Raw genomic sequence first — 18,652 nt, 5'->3', positions numbered from 1 at the left:
TGTAGTGAGACTTCTGTTATGATTTGGAGCTATTTAAATATAATTTAACTGAATTTAGATGTTGGTTATTTGGATTTTGCATTTAGTTTAGTAATTTTAGTTCTGAGAAGCTTTCATTTTTGGATTAAGATTAAATTAGTTTACTTAACTAGTTTAAGAGCCAAACCTTTACCATAACCTTAATTACATGTGCACTTAATAGCCTCAAGGAAATATTCTGAAAATATAGTCAGGAAAGACCAAAGAGAAGAACAACAAATTCGGCATACAACAAACGATGAATCAAATCAATCAAATCAAATACATTTTATTTGTATAGCCCAAAGTCACAAGGTACATTTGCCTCAGAGGGCTTTACAGTCTGTACAGGGAGTGACACCCTCTGTCCTTAGACCCTCGGTTCCAGTGAGGAAAAACTTGCCCACAAAAAACCTTGAACAGGGAAAAAAGGTGGAAGAAACCTCAGGAAGAGCCACAGAGGAGGGATCCCTCTCCCAGGACGGACAGACGTGCAATGGATGTCACGTGTACAGGACAAATCAACACAAACATATTGTACAATTACAATGACTGACAACATGACAATGAATCACAATGACTGACAAAATGACAATGAGGTGGGTTTCGGTAAGGGAGATGTGACTGCATCTACAACCAATACCGTGCCTGGCTAGGCATAACCCTGGGGGGAAGGAGAGTCCCCCGGCAGTCTAATCCTATGGCAGCATAACTAAGGGATGACCTGAGCCAGCCCTAACTATAGGCTCTATCAAAAAGGAAAGTCTTAAGTCTACTCTTAAAAGTGATGACTGTCTGCCTCCCGAACCCAGAATGGTACGATGAAGCCTCAGGGGCTTTGAAACTGCCGTTGACGTTGATATCAGCAGTTATTCACGGTAGCTCTTACAGGCAAGAGGTGATGGCACGAGGTGGAGGGTTTTAATCCTTTTTAAACCACCTATCTGTGCGAGAAAGGCTTCTCTTCACTTGTTGTCATAACAACAAAATACAGAAGCAGGGTGGATGCTGAGCCAAACCTGAGGCTGAAGCTGACCTCCATTGACCCAGACATTGCAGGACTGTGTTCACAGAGGCATGCACACCCATCACATTAAGCTCATGTAATAGTCTGTGTATGTTTAATTACAGCTGTTATTTTTTAGATAATTTTTTTGGCCTTTACAAGCTTTTTTATTTCTGACAGAGACAGCTGAAGAGTGACAGGAATGTTGGAGAGAGAGATGGGGAATGACATGCAGGGAAGAGCCACAAGTCAGATTCAAACCCTGGGCTTCCACAGCAAGGACTGAGCCTTTGTACATGGGGCGGCTGCTCTACCAACTGAGCTAAACACCACCCTCTGTGTTTGTGTGTGTATTTCTGTTTCAAAAAGCAGCCATACAGCAGTGTGTGAAGTTGAAGAACTGTTACTTGCAGCTACGCATACAGCCTGTTTTGTTTTTTTAATCAAGTACAGTACATTTTTTACTTAACATTTAAACACAGAACAGTTTTATTTATTCTTTAAGAACAGTTTTTTTACATCTATTTAACTATGTCCGATGTTTATTTAACTTTTATCTGCAATACATTTTAATTGAATCATTATTTAAGTACAGTTTTCTTTTTGTTTTCTTATATTTAAGCGCAGTCTTACTGTTCAAACTGTGTAAAATGTTATAATGGTTGACAATATTAAATATACTTCTTTAGGAAAACCTCTGCCTTGTTTTTGATGAATACTTAGGCCTGTTACACTACTGAATAGTGTTGGTCATTATGGTGGTACTCTGAGAGCCAAGTATTTTCTGAGGTGGTACTTGGTGTAAAAAGTTTGAGAACCGCTGGTCTAGTACACTGGCGCTTACCTGTTGAGGAAAAATCCAAGTCATAGAGACAATAACAACCTGACATCAGGAATTGAATGGAAAGCATTTTATGCGAGACCACACAGTCTCTCACTGAGCTCCCACTGCTTCTTTGCTGTAACGTCATCCTTAGCTTTTGCACTAACTTCTCTCACAGTCCACTCAGAGGTTTGATCCCATCCTGGAGAGCACAGTGCAGGCTGCTCTGGGCTCCCTGGGTGGTGTTTTTGAGGAAAAAAGCTGCAAGTTTCATGAGTATTATCATAAGTAAGTTCATGTTTCTTGCCAGCTCAGACTTGATTACACCTGGAAAAAACATAAAAGATTTAATATTATTCCTGTGTCACATTCCAACTTCCTCATACACACCAATTGTACTATAATCCCCAGTTCTAATACCTTAATACCCATTTCTTTGCATGAATTGAATAGTGACATACTCTAACTACTGACCTGGGTGGAAGCTGTCGCAGGTGACCTCAGTTCCCTGCATTCTCTTGGCCAGTTCGTGGGTAAAGAGAGAGTAGGCCTTCAGGCTTCCTACAAATGAGGTCCCCTGTCCCAGAGCTTTGTGTGTGTTCAGGCAGTCAAAGTGAATTTTTCCATACAGATGACACATTGACCACCCTGCTTGGTTCACACTCCTTTAGCCGGTCCAGCAGCAAGTTGGTTAACAGGAAGTGACCAAGGTGGTTGACGCCAAACATCATCCCGAATCTGTCCTCTGTTTGACCCTGTTTCTAGTCATGGCAATATTGAAACAAGCAAGACTATGGGCTGAAATATGTGCCACCAGAAACTGAATTTGAATCATTTATATTTGAATTTGTATTGTTCAATTTGAATAATTGCATTGAAAAACTGAATCTGAATTGTAATTTGAAATTGAATTTATTAGTTTGGAACTGAACATTCACTTTTCACACTACATACTGTATAGGACAGAGGTCACAGTAAATTATTATTTAAAAAATAAAAACAGATGATCAAAGCAGCAGTAGTTGCCGTGGCAGGTCAGTGGCAGCTGTGCCACAGCGGCAGCAGTTGAAAGATTAATTAAGAAAACTTTGCAAATTAATGCAGAAATCATGTAATGGAAATGCCACTGCCAGCGAGTCTAATACAACTCTGACAACTGTTTAGCTGAGGCTGCCACTGGAAGTGCCACTACTAGCAAGCAGTTCTTCTCTGTTTCATGGAGGGTGGCAACAAATGACCACTATGTTACATGCTCAAAAACGTAGGTGCTGATTGGCCGAAGAGGCGTCCTGTGTATCTGCACTTGATTGCTCTGCCTCAACTACCCAGATGTTTGTCACAGAACACTGAAATTGAATTTTGAGAACTGAATCAGAGTCAGATATTTATTTCAGGAAGACTGAAACAGAGCTAAAAGGACAGGAGGAATATTGGACTGACATTGATCACATGGACAAAAAGACAAATTAATGTCAATGTTACTGGATGTGTAAACAGGGAATGTTTCTACATAGTTTTTTAAACATGTACCAAGGGGAAAAAATACAATGAATGCAGCTTTCATACTTTATTACATATTTATTTAAACTAAACACAAAGAGACATTTATTAAAATTGGTAATTAATTCATTAGTTATACTTTTTATGCACAAAAGTCACAATATCACAAGTGATTTTGTTGTTTCCTGTTGTGTCAGATTCAGGGAGCTGTGATTACACAATATGGCAGAAATGGGATATAATATTTAGAACTATGTTTAATTATGTATAATCACCAAAAACAACATCTGTGGTTGTGAAGTGAAGCCAAAACAGAAGGGACAAAAACTACAGTTCTTTGTATGTCCACTTCACAGCAGAAATCAACATGTTTACAGCCTGGTACAAAAACAGTTTTGGTCTCTATAGCTAATTTCCCCATTCATGACAACTGTACTGAGTGTGAATTTATATACAACTCACCTGTTCAGATGATATTAAGACGTAAACGTTATGCAGAATTAAGACTGTGGACACTGATTGACAGGTGGGTGCTATCACAGGTGGCTTGTTTGAGCAACCAGGTGTCATTCAGCCCATCTCCATTAAAATGTACTCTTCCTCTGAATCTGCTCCCGGTGAGGTGAGAGCACACTGTCGATCAGCCAAGCAGAAAAGCGATCAAATGGTTTCATTGATCCATTGGTTGTATTTATGTACAATCCACCAGATCACGTCCCTTTTCATGCTGTACAGGTAATATTACATCAACTTCTCATCATATATTTCAAGAATATGGAGTGTGTGTAGTTGTTGCTTCTGCTGATCACAAACTGAGATGTCATCCAGGTCATAACACCAAGTCTAATCTTCAACTGTAGAACAAGAATAAAATGTGATTCTCTATATCCTGACCCCCAAAAGCACTTCCACTGACACAGGCATCATTTTCCTGTGATCTTTCTTCATATTGCCTGACCTTTTGGAGACGCATGACATTAATCATTAAGTAATCAGTTATGAGCCTTACTAGTACTGTGACTGGAGGTAGAATGAGGAATGAACCACAAGTAAGTCTCACAAAAGCCTGAAAATAACAGAGGACACAGATCCATGGAGTTGTTCTTAAAAAATCTTTCTGTATTTACAGGTTTGAACAGACAAGCAGGTACAGACAAAGAGTGCTTATATACAGAGCAGCACAAGATGTTAAAATGAGTGCTAAAACAATACGGTATTTACAGATGGACTACAGCGGAAAGTACAGACTAAGAACAAGTTTTATCACAAAACTTCTGGTACTCTACACGGTATCACAAATTCCATGAACTGTACAGTTAAAAACCAAAAAATGGTAGATCTACATGAAATCCAATGTTTCTCCAATTGAGAGGCACTGAATTATATATATTTACATTATATATACATATAGTGTATAAGCATGTATGTTTTCATACATATATAGCTACCTGTGGTGCAAAAGCAGCAAAAGAAATTAGAATGTATGGAATTCATACTACAAAATAAAAAGGTTTGTGCTAAATGTGCTGACTGACAAATTAATGTTACACCATACATAAACAATATACTGGCAAAAATAAAAGTGAGCGCAGGTAAATAATGTTCGCTCAAAGTCCTCACGGTCTGAAGTGAACAGAAGGTTACTGTCAGTCATTCAAAAACAGAAAAGATTGTCAATAATACTTCAAGTTCATGCAAAGATATAAACCATTAAAAATGAAAAAATAAACTTTTCCCTGTTGACCAACCAGCTGTGCAGCTTTCCCTTCATTGTGACTCCGAAGGTGCAAAACAAAAGGAGGGAGGGCGGGACTTCCTGTGCGGGTTATGGAACAGAGTTGGCGTGCAGTATGGGCACTTGGTGGGGAGGAACAGTCTCAGTGTCAGTCCCATCCTGGCTGGAGGGGCTGCTCACTGTGGCAGTATTGGATGGTGGTGGAGGTGGGGGTGGTGGTGTGGTTATGGTGGTGGTTGGGGCGGTGCTGGTAGTGGTGCTGGCCACATTGCTGCTGCTGCTGCTGCTGCTGCTGCTGCTGGTGGTGACGCCAGTGCAACTAGTGGCAGGCGTTGCTGTCTGCTCTTCTTTGGGCTGCTTACTGGCAAACTCTGTGATGCTGAAGACAAACTGGAGGCAGCCCAGTTTGATGTAGCTGCCATGGTGGAGGAGGGCAGTGCCCTCCCAGCCTGCTCCACTGCCTCCGATCAGGCTGGAGCTGCTCGCCTTACAGCTGCATGACAGCTCAGAGCTGCCCTGAGGCTGGCTGCTCATCACACCCCCGGCCGGCAACAAGCCCACCACCGAGCTGGAACCCTCGTCATCCTCACGCTTCTTACTGCGACCTGCAGAGAAACCAGCACACGGTGAAATGTTAGAACGTCACTACAACTTAGAGACGAGACGACAGCAAAGGTTGGGTGGTGGTTCCCAAAAGGAAAGAAAAAAAAAAAAAGACGACAGTCAAACTAACCAGCTCAATTCATTTGGAAGTCGTGAACATGATTGGTGACGGTGAAGTATTCCTCACTTTGATATACCAGAACTTCCAACAGACTAAACCAGCTGATTTGTGGTGCACAGAGGAGAACCCTAAAAACTACAGAGCAGACTGAGACATGATTGATGTTAACTGTTTTAGCTGGTAAACTAACTAGTCTGCTGGTTAAACTAGGCTCTGCAGCTTTCTGCTGTGACTGAACCTCAAGCTTTGACGCTGTTTCCCACACCGCTTCATTTCCCACTAGATGCATTGGAGAAGCAGGGTGCCAGGCTTTATCAAGGAATAGTAGTTTTAGTAACTAGAATTCCTGATATGTACAAGTATGCACAACAGTTTGGATAATTAATTGACTTGTTCAGGTGTCCTTGGTTTATGTGCTTCTACCATCTATAAGTAAGGCTATGGAGTTCAATTGTTTCCCTTTTGTCCAGGTAAATGCAAAGGGTGTTTTATTTTAAAAATTGAGCAGTCTCTCTGCTGTTTCTGTGGCATCTGTCAAAAACAGACCAGCTGTGTATGGTCCATGGAGTGGAGTGGAGAGACACTTCTGAAACACACTGCAGCCCTTCTGGTAGTCACAATCAGCGTCTAGAACAGCCACGACTGACTCTGGCGGCTGTGGCACAGCTGTGCCCGGTGGAATTTAGGAGTTAGTCCATGTTTTTCTTCAGTGGTACCAGAACAAAAGAAGACCCCTATTGATTATTCCTCTTAGATTGGGTATTCATCTGTAACACCAGCATCACCCTATCTTTGAAACAAGCCATTCTGGAATTTTGGAAGTTTGGTCATGTGAGACTTTAAGTGAGGATGAGATGTACTCACGGATGATGCCTTGAACTTTGGCCACCAGTCCGCTGGGTGGAGACGGCGAAGCTTTCTCAGAGAAGTCACACGAGTACAAGACGTTGTCCACGGTGGTGCCGTGCTCGCTGTAGTTGAGCAGCTCGTAATGCTTGGTATTCTGAACGGGGCACACACAAACCATTTATCCTTCATTCACATGACTGTCTTCCTATGTGTTGATATGCAGAGGTGGAAAATTCTTCTACGTTTAAGAAACACAAGAGTTTAAGAGCTCATACCTCATCGTAGAAAATACAGGCGTGTTTCCCCGAAATGTAGTTGCAGTGACCATAGTTTGTAAGGCACACGTCCATGTCAGCACCTTCACAACACATCACAAGAAAAATTATCCCCCTTAAATTCGCAAAGGAAAGGACAAAGGATCACAAGGATTTCAAGGATCTGTGGGAACCATGACTCAGGCCTAAACACAAGCAGCTCAAAACACTATTTCATATAAATGAAAAAGGCTTAAATTGGTGATTTGAAATGACGAAGTAGAGCATGAAACTGAGCCATCTTTGACAGCTTTGTCAGATCAGTTGGTATCTGAAGGTTTGGTACTGAACACAGTAGCACCAGCTGTTAAAACTACAAACCAGCATCTCCTTCACTCTGCAGACACAGACGCAGTTCACTGTACACAAAATGCTACTGTGTGAATGAATGGCATGCAGCAGCATGTCTTACCGGATCCTATGTATAACGTCCTGTAGCACATGCTAACAGCGCCTCCTTTTCCTGTCAGCGGGTAGAAGACAGCCCGGGCCTGTACCTTCTTCTGACCTGTAAGACAAGCTGCATGTTTAAACTCATTCCAAGACAACAGTAAAACAATAAACACACACTCAATGAAAGAAATGAAGCAGTGTCAAAGACAGGCTCATGTCTTACTGTCAGGGTGGGGTGGTGGCGTTTTCGGGGGAGTAGCAGCTGTTAGGGGAGGTGGCGTGCTGGGCGCTTTGGGGGGGAAGAGCTGCTGGATCCTCTGCCAGGCCAGGAGCTTGATCATCTCTGCATCCAGTTTGTCCAGCACAATCCCTACACACACACACACACACACACACAGCCATTAGTTTACATTCCTATGTTGGTTTAGTATCAATACAGACATGTGACTAAGATCTAATGACTGAGTGTCCAATCGTACCTCCATCCTCATCCTTTCCATCTTTCAGGTAGCTGGACAGGTTGGAGATGGAGGAGAACGTGCTGGGCATCAGAGGCATCAGGCCAGCTCCAGCTTTTATGTCTGCAGAGGGGCGACATGCAGAGACAACATGTGGTCAGAGAACTGAGGCTGGTCTGAAGGTTATTCATTCATTCCTGTATGTTCAAGAATCCATTTCAACTATGGAATGTGACTGTATGCTAAAAACAACACTGGTGTATGACATCACACTGTTGTTTTGCTGTGACACTGAGAAGTTGTTCCCAGTGACCACCAGTGGGAGCTGTTAGACTGTACTCTGCTAGAAACAGTGCAAAGTGTCTGAACACTAATAATAATAATAATAATAATAATAATAATAATAATAATAATAATGAGAAGCAGAAAAATGATCACAGACTTGATCTCACAGACTTCCAGTCACAGAGGAAACACTTGTTGCAGTGCTGCTGTATTGTAGCATTAGCTTGTACAGTCTGGTGTTGAGTCCACACTGTGTGGCTCTACATCAGATTTCATTCAGCACTACAGGAGAACAGGACAAACATTTCACCATGAAACTTGACATCTGAACGCCTACATGGAGACTCTTTTTGCATTCAAAGTTTTCTGAAATGTTATGATTAAATATGTAAATGAGGCTGCAGTGCAAGTCAGTCCACACAGTGTTTTCAAGCAAACTGAATGTTTGTGGAGGACCTGAGTCTGATCCTTAAAGCTGCTCAGGTGTTCTGTTGGTCGCTCACCTTACACACAAACAACTTAAAGCTGTGCCTCTTTCTACAGTCTGACACTGTCTTTCATTTTATTGTGAGAAAATAAAAAAAAAAGAAAAAGGATACAAGTCAAAGAAGGTGCTCACGTTAATAATTCATGTAGCTGTAGTGTCAAAGCAAATGTTAAAGCACTGCACCAGACTTTACTTCCCACACCAGCTTTTATATATAAGGCAACTGTGAGATGTTCAGCAGAAGAAGCAGCTACTTCTGAGATCTTTAGCCTCTGGTTTCCCCACATGTCAGCTGACTCTACATTTTGGGTTAGCTTAATATTTCTCTCTCTCTATCTATATGTATATATGTGTGTGTTTGTGTGTGCAGAGCTCTGGTTCCTGGCAGTCATGGTACCAAACAGCTACTCTGCAGTTACTCAAAACTTCCATTTAACATTACTGAATATCAAACTTGACTTGTGATATCACTTTCAGTATTTGTTTTACATTTACAGACTAAATAATGAAAAACTATGTTCACCAATAAATGAGCAACTGATGAGTTGAAGCCTTAAATGAGAGCTTAGGTGACCTGGTGTACCTGGAGTAGGTGATGTCAAGCCCAGCTTGGTGGGGCCGTGCTCGTGGCTGCCTTTAGGTGGTGTGTCTGAGGGGGCACGGCTGGTGATGGAGTGGGAGGGTTTTTCGTCGCTGGCCGCGCTCCCCTCCTGGCGCGCCTTTTGGCTGCTGTGGTTCTGCTGGCTGCTGTGGGGCCATATCGTCGGGGCAGTGGGACAGTTTTTTTGAGCACAGGCCTCTGTAGTGCTCTCCGGCTCCTTTTTAACCATTTCTACAGCTCCTATGTGGTTCACAAGCACAGGAGCTGAGTCTGGGGGTGTCATGCTGGGCTTCAGTCTGTGCTGCAGCTCAGCCTGCCTGCAGGAGTCTGAGGCACTGTGACAGTCTACAGGGCCGTTGGCTTTGGGAGGCTGACCCTCCTCTGCCAGCGGTCCATTGGGTTTCCTACAGTTCTGACACGGAGTCATGCTGCATTTACAAACACCCAGCTCTGCTAGGGGTTCCAGAGAAAAAGCGGCCCCCAGGGGGTCATCGGATGTACTGCAGGGTTTAGAGCAGGGGTCAGGGGAAGAAGTCCTTTCTAAAGAGGCCTGAGTTTTCATGTCATCTGATGTTACACATGATTTAGTACTGGCTTTCTGCTCAGAAACCCACTCTGCTTCCAATGGTGGCAAGGCGGATGGCGCCTTCTGTTTGATGGAAAGGTGTCGCATGATGCTGCACTGGAGGGCGATGACGTCCTGAAGCCACTGTTCAACACAGCAGAACCACGTTTTACAACACAAGCAGCAACCTCAGCTCTTTTACAACTCTAATTAACCAAAACACTTGACAATCATTCACATATATCTAACATGTCTGTATAGCATAGAAGACATAAGCCATTGTTGCAGGTGAAGCATTTCAAATGGCACACTACATGCTGTGTCACGTCGTTGTTATAGCTGTAAGAACGGCTTTTCTCCTTCTTACCTCCTGCTGCTCAGCTTCTGTGGTTAGGTGCTTTGAGGGCTGATGGTCAGGAACGGCGCTGCAAACCAGCTCCAGCTGGCGCACCCCTGCAGGAAGCAGCGTGGAAGGAGGGTTCTGGTACTGGGACTTGATGGCATCTGGCACCTGAGTCAAAACAGTCATCAAACAGTTAGAAATAACGAAATCACTTGAATCGGGGTTCCTGCAACTTCTTATACATGCCAGAGTGGAATTGTATTCTTGCTCATTTCTGTGCTGTGGTAGAATTCATATTTCATATCATTTCATTTCAGTTTGATGAGTCATGAGTGGATGAGTTACTGCAGAGTTCTGTCCAGAACTGTCTGCTGATTCATCTTTTCTGTTTGGTCAAAAGATAACTAAAACATGACTAATGCACAAAAATCGATTGTTAACTGTCTGTAACCACCAGGCTATCTGCACCCTCACACTCAGTCTACCTTGATGGTCTTCTTGTTGTGCTGGTGGGAGGTGCGCCTATTGGGTGCATTCTGTCGATGGACTCTACGCAGGAAGTCCAACTTGACAGCATGCTGGGACATCCTGTCCTGGAACTGGTCGAAGAGCTGACAGCGGCTGGACAGACTGAGGCTCCTCTGATTCAGCTGGACATTAGACAAACATTTAAAAAGTCATCATTTATCATCATTCTGCTGCACCGTCTGAGACTAACTTAAAAACAACAACAAAAAGAAATTGCCTCTGTCTGAGGCATGTCGCTTACCACCAAGTGCTCCACGTGGTTTGGACACATCCATTTGCCAGCAGGTAAAGCTGTGAGTGGAGGGTCCAGACAGTCCATGTGGAACAGAAGGGGACAATAGTCACACTGGATCAGTGGAGCCATCCTGCAGCTCCTGTGACAGGAAACACAAACAAAGCAGCTCCAGATGTGAAACATTTCAAGTGTGTGTGAGTTGGCAACTTTGTACATACAGTCATCTTCAAGCTCTAACCTGTTGCATGAAAAGCAGACTTTGACCGGTAGAGGGACCAGACCATTGGAATCCAGTTCGTGCTGAGGCCTCCTGAAAGGCTTTCCAAGTAGCTCCTCTTTTCTCCTCCGTTTACTGCTGCCTACAAATCCAAACGAGACAAGAACATTAAGAATAAAGCCAACACTGAGTCAAAACTCTGAAATGCTCAAATCATTCCAGGACACATTTTGTAAGCACAGTGCAGGACTTACGCAGCTCGCCTTTTACTTCTGATTTGGTTTCAACAACTTGCACCATAAATGAAGTGTTCATAGCGTCTTTGAATTTTGGGCTTAGGATCACAATCATTCGAAATTTCTTTTAAATCTATTGGAGCTTTAATGCTCTTAAAAATAAAAAAAGTTCAGATTCACAGGACAACTCAGCTCTCCGACTGCCACAGACCTCCTGTAGTTAAGCCAAACTACACTGAATATTTGTTTATTTATAATAAGATTTGAATACTTGTTGAAACAAATACAGAATCATTTGACACTGAAAGTTAAGGAACTCTTTTGCTCTGACAGACTGACCTGGCAGTGCAGTGGTGCAGGTGAGCTCGGTGGGCAGCTGGAACTGCGTAGGATTTCTCTCCATAGCGGCTGCTATTAGCAGCTGAAATGGCCTCTTGAGGAGGCGCGGTGTTGGAGTGGATAGCGTAGCACCCTCAAGCTCTGCACTCTGAATTTCATCCTCAGGCTCTGCTGCCTCCTCCTCTCCGTCGTTCTGCTCCTCTGAGGGGGTTGGCGTGGACGAAGTGTTGGAGGTGGGCGTCCCAGGCCGGCTGCTCGGCCTGCTGCTGGTTCTTCGGTCCAAGAGGCGCACCTGGGCCACTCGTAGACCTGGCCCGGCTGCTCCGGCCCCTGGAGGCAGGCCGTCGAGCCGCAGCGGGCCAGCGTTGAGTTCCAGCTCCACAGCCGGGGACACAGCGCGCTTAGACGAAGACCGCTCTGGTAGGCCGTTGGTCTGTTCTGACTTCTGCTCTCGCTTCTGACGACAGCAAACGAAAACACACAGATCGGTCAGTTCATGAGTTGTTCTACACTTAACAGCAGCAGGTTTATTTAAAAAAAAAAAAAAAGAAGAAGAAGAAGAAGAAGACGACTTCCCCTCACCTTTTTTCGAACATTGCAGCGGTGACACATCCATTCCCCGGGGGGAAGCATTTCTTCACTTAGAGGTGGGTTGCTGAAACATGGTGAGGGACCAGGTTGATAATTAATGCTGGCATATCAATAAACATTGTCTTTTAACATCATACAATCATTATATTAACTTCATAATTATGTCTAATTTTATATGAATACTTTTATTTTAAAACTTCATTATATATATTATGATTTACATGACACAAAGACGACAGAAATTGCCACATCGTTATCAAACATTCATAGTTAATGAAAGCATAGAGTCATCAATTGTCTTTAGATTCACTTCCAATAAAACAGGTTTTTACTGCTCTCAGCTGATAAAGTGAACTGCCTCTGCCTCCATCTAGTGGCCTAGTCGCTACAGTACGTGACAGAAAAAGCCAGAGGATAAGGAGTGTGAATTCAATATTCAATTTGTTTACATTTATATCAACAGCTGGAACATCAGCTAATGATATCCATGTGAAAAGATTCAAAAATGTACCCATACATAACAATAATAATGCGTTTTCCAGATAAGTGGCAAATGTCAGCATAATTCAAAGTAAAACACGTTTAGACCTAAGATTAAAAACGCTGTCATGGTCTAAGTGTTTGGGGATGATGTTATGAGTGACTGAGAATCGACAGAACACACTTCACTAATATACAGCCTAAATTCTCCTACTCATAACCAAGAAGGGTAAAAATCTATCCAATATAACACCATCTTTAAGAAAACACATGAAGGCAGCAGGTTTCTTCCCAATGTGCAGCGAGATAAGACACAGACTGTGTGGATGAAGCCGCTCACACGCCTGACCATATATGGAGAAAACGTGTGTGTGTGTGTGTGTTCGCGCGATTCACAGTGCCTGTGAAATGAACCCAAGTTAAAATAACCATGCCAGCAGATGTTGAACGGAGAGCCAGGCACAGCGGCACCGGAGGACCGCTACAAACGGGACGTCCTTTGTTAACATGACCACAGGAAAAACACCGCCGTGTCGCCGCTCCGTCTCAGCTAATGACTAAACATTGCGCCCGTGTTATTTATAGAGCGCCCCTTTTTCACAAAGCTGAGTTTTAAAGGCTGGTAAGATGGCGGTGGAACAGAGCAGAGAGCGGCGAGGTCGCCATATTGTAAACAGAAGCAGACTCGACTCCATTTTTAGCAACAGCGGCTCTCCGCTGGCTGCAGCCGCGGCAGGAGGGGAGGACCGACTGCAGGCTATTCTAGCCGCTTTCCTTCAGCCCTTTATCGTCTTATTACCATACCCTTTCATTGACAATAACCAATGACACCACGCTTACTGTAACGTTAAACTGTACGACCGAGCGCGTCCAGCTAAGGCAGCACACATTGTTCACAGTGAGGACACATAACGGTTAGCTGCTTCAAGTTACCCGACACCGACACACTGAACAAGCAGCCGTCCCGTTCCCTCTGCCCGTCAATACACCTCAACTTCACCGCTGACTCTACTTCAGCTGCACGTAGACACTGGAAATGACTTCCAAGACACGTTTTACATTCTCTAAAGGTGTGCTGGTGATTGTGGCATATCAACAGGGCTCACTGTCGCCCTCCTCGGTTCATTTGTGTGAATGTGATACTTGTACGAGCTTATACATGTTAGAATAACAGCTACTTTATGTGTTAACGACCGGTCACATCTCTTTTATCAGGTGCGTTCGTTCCAAGGCTCCAGAGACAGGATTTTATTGACTTTGTGCATGTGTAAGATGTCACACTCTCACCTCTGAGCAGTGAAGCCTAACTTCACCAGGCAGGAGTTAAAATTCATTATCTAACTGATGCATGGATAACTGGGACTCTGGATGTCTTACATTTAGCATGTTTCCCTTGGCCCTGTGTGGCCGGTCTCTTTTTTTCAAATGACTGCCACTCACCAGCACTGGAGGTGGAAGGCTGCAGGGCAGTGGTCACAGCACAGCAAGTCTCCCCCCTCCCGGCAGCTATCGCAGGTGTCGTGGTTGGTGGCCCTGCCGCTCCTCCGGACGTCTCTCACCAACTTCCGACTCCTCTTCTCCACCTCCTCGGACTTCGGGGGTGCCAGCAGTGTTTGGATTTGCTGTAAAAAGTTGTTTCAGTATGAGATCACGGATTGTGTGTCCACAGAGCTGGACAGTGTGCAGCTTTGTGCCCGCTGTGCCGCTCCACACTGAGCTTAAGGAGAGCGGCAACGTTAACTCGAGGCCTCCATTATCACCTTAAACTATGAAGTTAGCAAGCCGAGAAATGCATGACAGCAGGCTGTGCTGGTCTGCCGATAACGGGAATTAACACAGTGAAAAAGACATTAAAGCATTAGCAATAAAGGAACATGTCACTGAAATAAGGCCTCCGAGCAGAGGAAGCTCACCTCCATTAAGCCCCCAGAGGTATCCAAATCGTACACAATCGTCGGGGTCTCCATTTTGTCCCACATTCATCCAGGAGCAGACGTTGCTGAGTGAATTTGCGGTTTAAATGCCTAACAGGCACACAACGACGAGACCGAAGCCCGCACAAAAACGCGTTTTTCTGAATGTTTTTGTCCAGCGGATGACCGGCCAAGCGACGCTAGCTGTCGTTAGCGGGCTAAAGGAGCTAACTACGAAAGCAAGACGTCAACCAGTCAAGGTTGTGAAGCTAGCGGGCTCACTAGCTTGTGTTGTGGGCCCCAAAAAGAACACAGAAAACAACAAGAAACGCGTTATTAAAACACTGGCCTGTCAGCAACACGTTTTATGTGCTGGTGCCAAGCCTGCGTACACTAATTTATATCAACAGAGCGTTGCCGTGAGATAGAAAATCCCTGCGCGGCCTAGCTGGCCAGCCATGATTCCTGTTTCTGCTCCTGCAGAAAGCAGCCGTGTAAATGTGCAAACCCCTCCGCTCCCATTGTCAACACGAGATGTTGCCCCAAAAACACTGAAGCAAGTTCGGCGTGGCCCGGTCCAATGCACGTTTTCCGACGGCGTTCGGAATGTAGAATCCAGAAATGGGATATGTGGAGATGCAAATTTGGTCGGTGTTATTGTTGTGAAAAAGGCTGTGCATCTACACTGGCTGCTAGCAACATCCTCTACCAGTTGGCGCAACCGCGAATCGTCGGACGCGCATGCGCATTGGCGCGGCTATAGATAATTAGGATACATAGATTTTAAAAAGGGGCGAATAGATTGTGTACATTGCTTCCGGCTGCTGCTATTGTACGCCTGCTAGTAGTATACCAAAACATATGACATAGTATTACGTTTACTGAGCAATGTTAGCATATTACTACTGCTGAGAGGAACATACGACTGCTTAGGGTTAGTAGCGTTGTTGCTGGTAACGAACGGTACCTCCACTAACCATTAACCACTAACAAGTTAGCACCGCTGCTGAAGCGACCATCTTAGTGTTACTGCAGCTATTCCCTCACGCTTGTTTTACTAGAGCCAGCACTACTACTACTACTATGTCTACGACTAAATAGTATTAGTAAAAGGACTAGTAATACTATAAATGTTACAAACTATTAGTACTTTTAACACAACATAAACACGCAGGTGTGTGTGTGTTGGGTTTCTATAGGCTGGACACACTGATGACCCGCCTGTACAGCAGTGAGGTGAACCAGTAGCAGCAGGAGCCAGGATATAATTTGATATACTACCCATAACCTGACCAGAAATGTCACAATAATAAAATGTTGTATGGAAAGAAGATAAACAATAAAATGATAATCATTATTTTTATTCTTCCCACTGGAGAGAATCCAAACATTTGGTTCCTGATGGACTGCATCACTGTGACAGCAGAACTGTTCCAGATAATCCTGCAGAATGAGGTGAAAATCAAACCGAGCGCTCTCAGCCACATCCCTGCCTGGTGATGATGATAGGTCAGCCCTCTCCAGCAGAGGGAGGCAGTGATCTGCTGTGTTTGAGCAGTTCACCAAATGGATTCTCGACACTGAATTTTCCTCTTTTTTTTTTCACAGTGTGACAGTATGATAACCTAACAGGGAGGTCTGCTCATTTACCATAAAATGGACACATTCAGATGTTCTATATACACTTATACACTTTAACTGATTTGAGTGGCTCCGTGTCATTAGCCTTCACAAACCCAAACAGGGCAGCTCAGAACTTCAGTGGGACAATAGTTACAGTCTGTTGAGTTTCAAACCAAAATATAAATTTTATCATAGTCAATCCTGTTTTTGTTTTTTAGTATTATTATATTTTGTAACTTTTGAACATTCCTTTAATTTGTGATGTGGACACTTCATCAATCAATGCAAGCTCATTATGGTCCTATAGAGAGGTCAGCACAGACCACAGAGCCAGGTTAGTGTGGTTTTAAGTTTCCTGTTGATTAAATCAAAATATTGGTTGATGGCACAGATTCAAAATCAACTGATCATGGTTCTCCACAATGTTAACTGTATGAGAGCACACTGGTATTTGTATCCAGATTTCATTTAGTGATTTTGTTCACTGTTAATGCACTACACGCTCAAAACATGGCACAAACAAACAATGTACAGTTGTGACATGTAGGGCTTGTCTCCATTTTTAAGGCATACATTGTCTACATCACCATATTGGCATCTCAAAATTGAAATACTTGCCATATCACTGATTCTGATTAAATTTGGCAGCAAACAGTCCCCAAACCGACACACTTTACACTTTTATTCCATTTGTATGGGCCCGTGATGAAAAATATGACATCTGCTTGTGTCCTTGTGGATGTGTTCTACACTGCCTCTATGAGAGATACTGAACCATAAAACTGTCTTTTCTTATGTTGCTAAATTCCCAGGGGCAAAAACTATGCGATTTAAAAAATTCAGGGAAAATATTTTACTGAAATGTATTTATTATTCTGCTGTAAATAGCATTAACATAACATCAAGTTTGAACAAAATCTAAAAATGTAAAATCTGTTCCCCGTTCTGATTTGATCCAGAATGACCCAGTTATGGTCTGTCTGCATGATGTGGGCAGCCAATCATATTCATGTTTAGTATTCTACCCTTTTTTTGCCCATGCCCATAGGCTAGATGAAGAGAGAGAGAGAGACAGAGGAAAATATCAATATTCATGTGCACCACTCCATCTAACCTAGTTAACCTAGGAGCAGGTGTGGTGTCAAGTGAAGCTGCAGTGGGGTGTGTGTGTGTGTGTGTGTGTGTGTGTGTGTGTGTGTAATGTCTTTTGGTCAGCCCCATGCATTTCTAAAATCATTGCTGTACACCTGCCATTTGGTGGACAGCTTGACATCATTCTTTCTCCCACGTAAAAAGGTCATATTGACAGGGTTGTTTTTCAAAACAGGGGGAAACCCATCAATGAACGCAACAGCAGACCTTTTTGAAAAATGTGGGCACTGATTCAGAGGTCTGCACATGCTGCGCAACACTTTCTTTGTTTCCCATTTACAGTATGTCTGTCTTAAACGACCTGAGGATTACCTCAACTTTAATAATACTATTTTCACTTCTTTATTATTACACACTATTATTGCTCTAGAAATGGATATCTGCATATGAAGATAAGAGCTCACAGTGCACAAGATGGATAATATAAAAAACCCAGAAAATCAAAGATATACTAGACATAGAACAATTAAAATAAAGTCAAATGAGAGTTATATACATTAAATGCATAATTAATGCAGAATCTTTAAGTGAGGGACCAACATGTTTATCACCTGTAGTGTTTGTAGTTCAAGGAGTATTGGCCAGTCATGTTTCATAAGCTTTGGTTACAAGTCTGTGCAAAGAAAGTAAGAAATGTTATCTTTATCCAGATATTTTTTTAGAGATTAACAGAAATGTATATTTCTCATTATTCTTGCGTATCAAAAGGCTAATTGGACTGCAGATTAAGTTTAGGCAGATTAAGTGGCTAAATCATGGTCAGAGATAATCAATGGGTTCTGAGGTCACTGGTTCACGTTTGGAGCTAGACAACACGTTGTGACAGACCTCCAGTTTACTTATTGCTGAAAACTGTCTTATTACTACATGTCTTATTAATGCATGTTACTAACTAAACTTCTTCCCTGGAGTTTCTGTGCTCTCTCGTCCAGCAGGTTCTCATGAATCGTGGCTGCTGCTGTGGTCCTGCATGACGTCCACTATATATATTATTACTGTCATTATAGTCATTTATATTTAGTTTATAGTTAATTAATGACTTGCTGCTGCTGCTGCTCGCCACTGCTTCCAGGTGCTTACTCATGGAGGAACTGTTGGTCTCTGTAGATAATATTATAAAGAGTACAGTCTAGACCTGCTCTGTATGAAAAGTGTCATGAGATAACTTTTGTTATAATATGGCGCTATATAAATAAAATTGAATTGAGTTAAGTTCTTGCCCACTTTGTAAAGTGTT

The 18,652-nt window shown here is 43.1% G+C and overlaps 1 protein-coding gene and 1 pseudogene across 3 annotated transcripts; both read right to left on the bottom strand.

Annotated features, from left to right (window-relative positions):
* Window positions 1–1,936: 1,936 nt before the first annotated feature.
* LOC104935348 (retinol dehydrogenase 12 pseudogene) lies at window positions 1,937–2,578 on the bottom strand (annotated as a pseudogene).
* Window positions 2,579–4,445: 1,867 nt separating this feature from the next.
* phf12b (PHD finger protein 12b) lies at window positions 4,446–15,406 on the bottom strand. 3 transcript variants are annotated; one of them, XM_019260689.2, is made up of 15 exons: window positions 14,641–15,406; window positions 14,168–14,349; window positions 12,239–12,311; window positions 11,657–12,113; window positions 11,103–11,223; window positions 10,871–11,003; window positions 10,587–10,751; window positions 10,126–10,269; window positions 9,176–9,902; window positions 7,842–7,943; window positions 7,586–7,732; window positions 7,382–7,477; window positions 6,931–7,013; window positions 6,671–6,809; window positions 4,446–5,687 (listed from the first exon to the last, which is right to left on the bottom strand). In XM_019260689.2, exons 1-15 carry the CDS (start codon window positions 14,704–14,706, stop codon window positions 5,173–5,175), a joined length of 3,150 nt encoding a protein of 1,049 aa, XP_019116234.1. In that variant the 5' UTR covers window positions 14,707–15,406; the 3' UTR covers window positions 4,446–5,172. The 3 variants fall into 3 exon arrangements, with proteins under 3 accessions (XP_019116234.1, XP_027136360.1, XP_027136359.1); XM_027280559.1 differs by lacking the exon at window positions 14,641–15,406 and having other exon boundaries at window positions 11,657–12,115; window positions 12,240–12,311; window positions 14,168–14,306; XM_027280558.1 differs by lacking the exons at window positions 14,168–14,349; window positions 14,641–15,406 and adding an exon at window positions 13,661–13,849.
* Between the last annotated feature and the right edge of the window lie 3,246 nt (window positions 15,407–18,652).

The sequence above is a fragment of the Larimichthys crocea genome, chromosome VII (genome assembly GCF_000972845.2).
Source record: "Larimichthys crocea isolate SSNF chromosome VII, L_crocea_2.0, whole genome shotgun sequence".
In the NCBI taxonomy this organism is placed as follows: domain Eukaryota; kingdom Metazoa; phylum Chordata; class Actinopteri; family Sciaenidae; genus Larimichthys; species Larimichthys crocea.
Note: the sequence above shows the minus strand (reverse complement) of the source record. Positions and strands in the feature narration are given on the sequence as shown.

What these genes read in the sequence shown, in the direction of transcription:
- phf12b (XM_019260689.2), bottom strand. Translation starts at nt 14,706, where the DNA reads ATGTGGGACAAAATGGAGACCCCGACGATTGTGTACGATTTGGATACC. An exon ending in CCTCTGGGGGCTTAATGGAG is followed by an intron (nt 14,350 to 14,640) that starts GTGAGCTTCCTC and finishes AACTTTTTACAG; the next exon opens with CAAATCCAAACACTGCTGGC. An exon ending in TGGAAAGGATGAGGATGGAG is followed by an intron (nt 7,733 to 7,841) that starts GTACGATTGGAC and finishes GTGTGTGTGTAG; the next exon opens with GGATTGTGCTGGACAAACTG.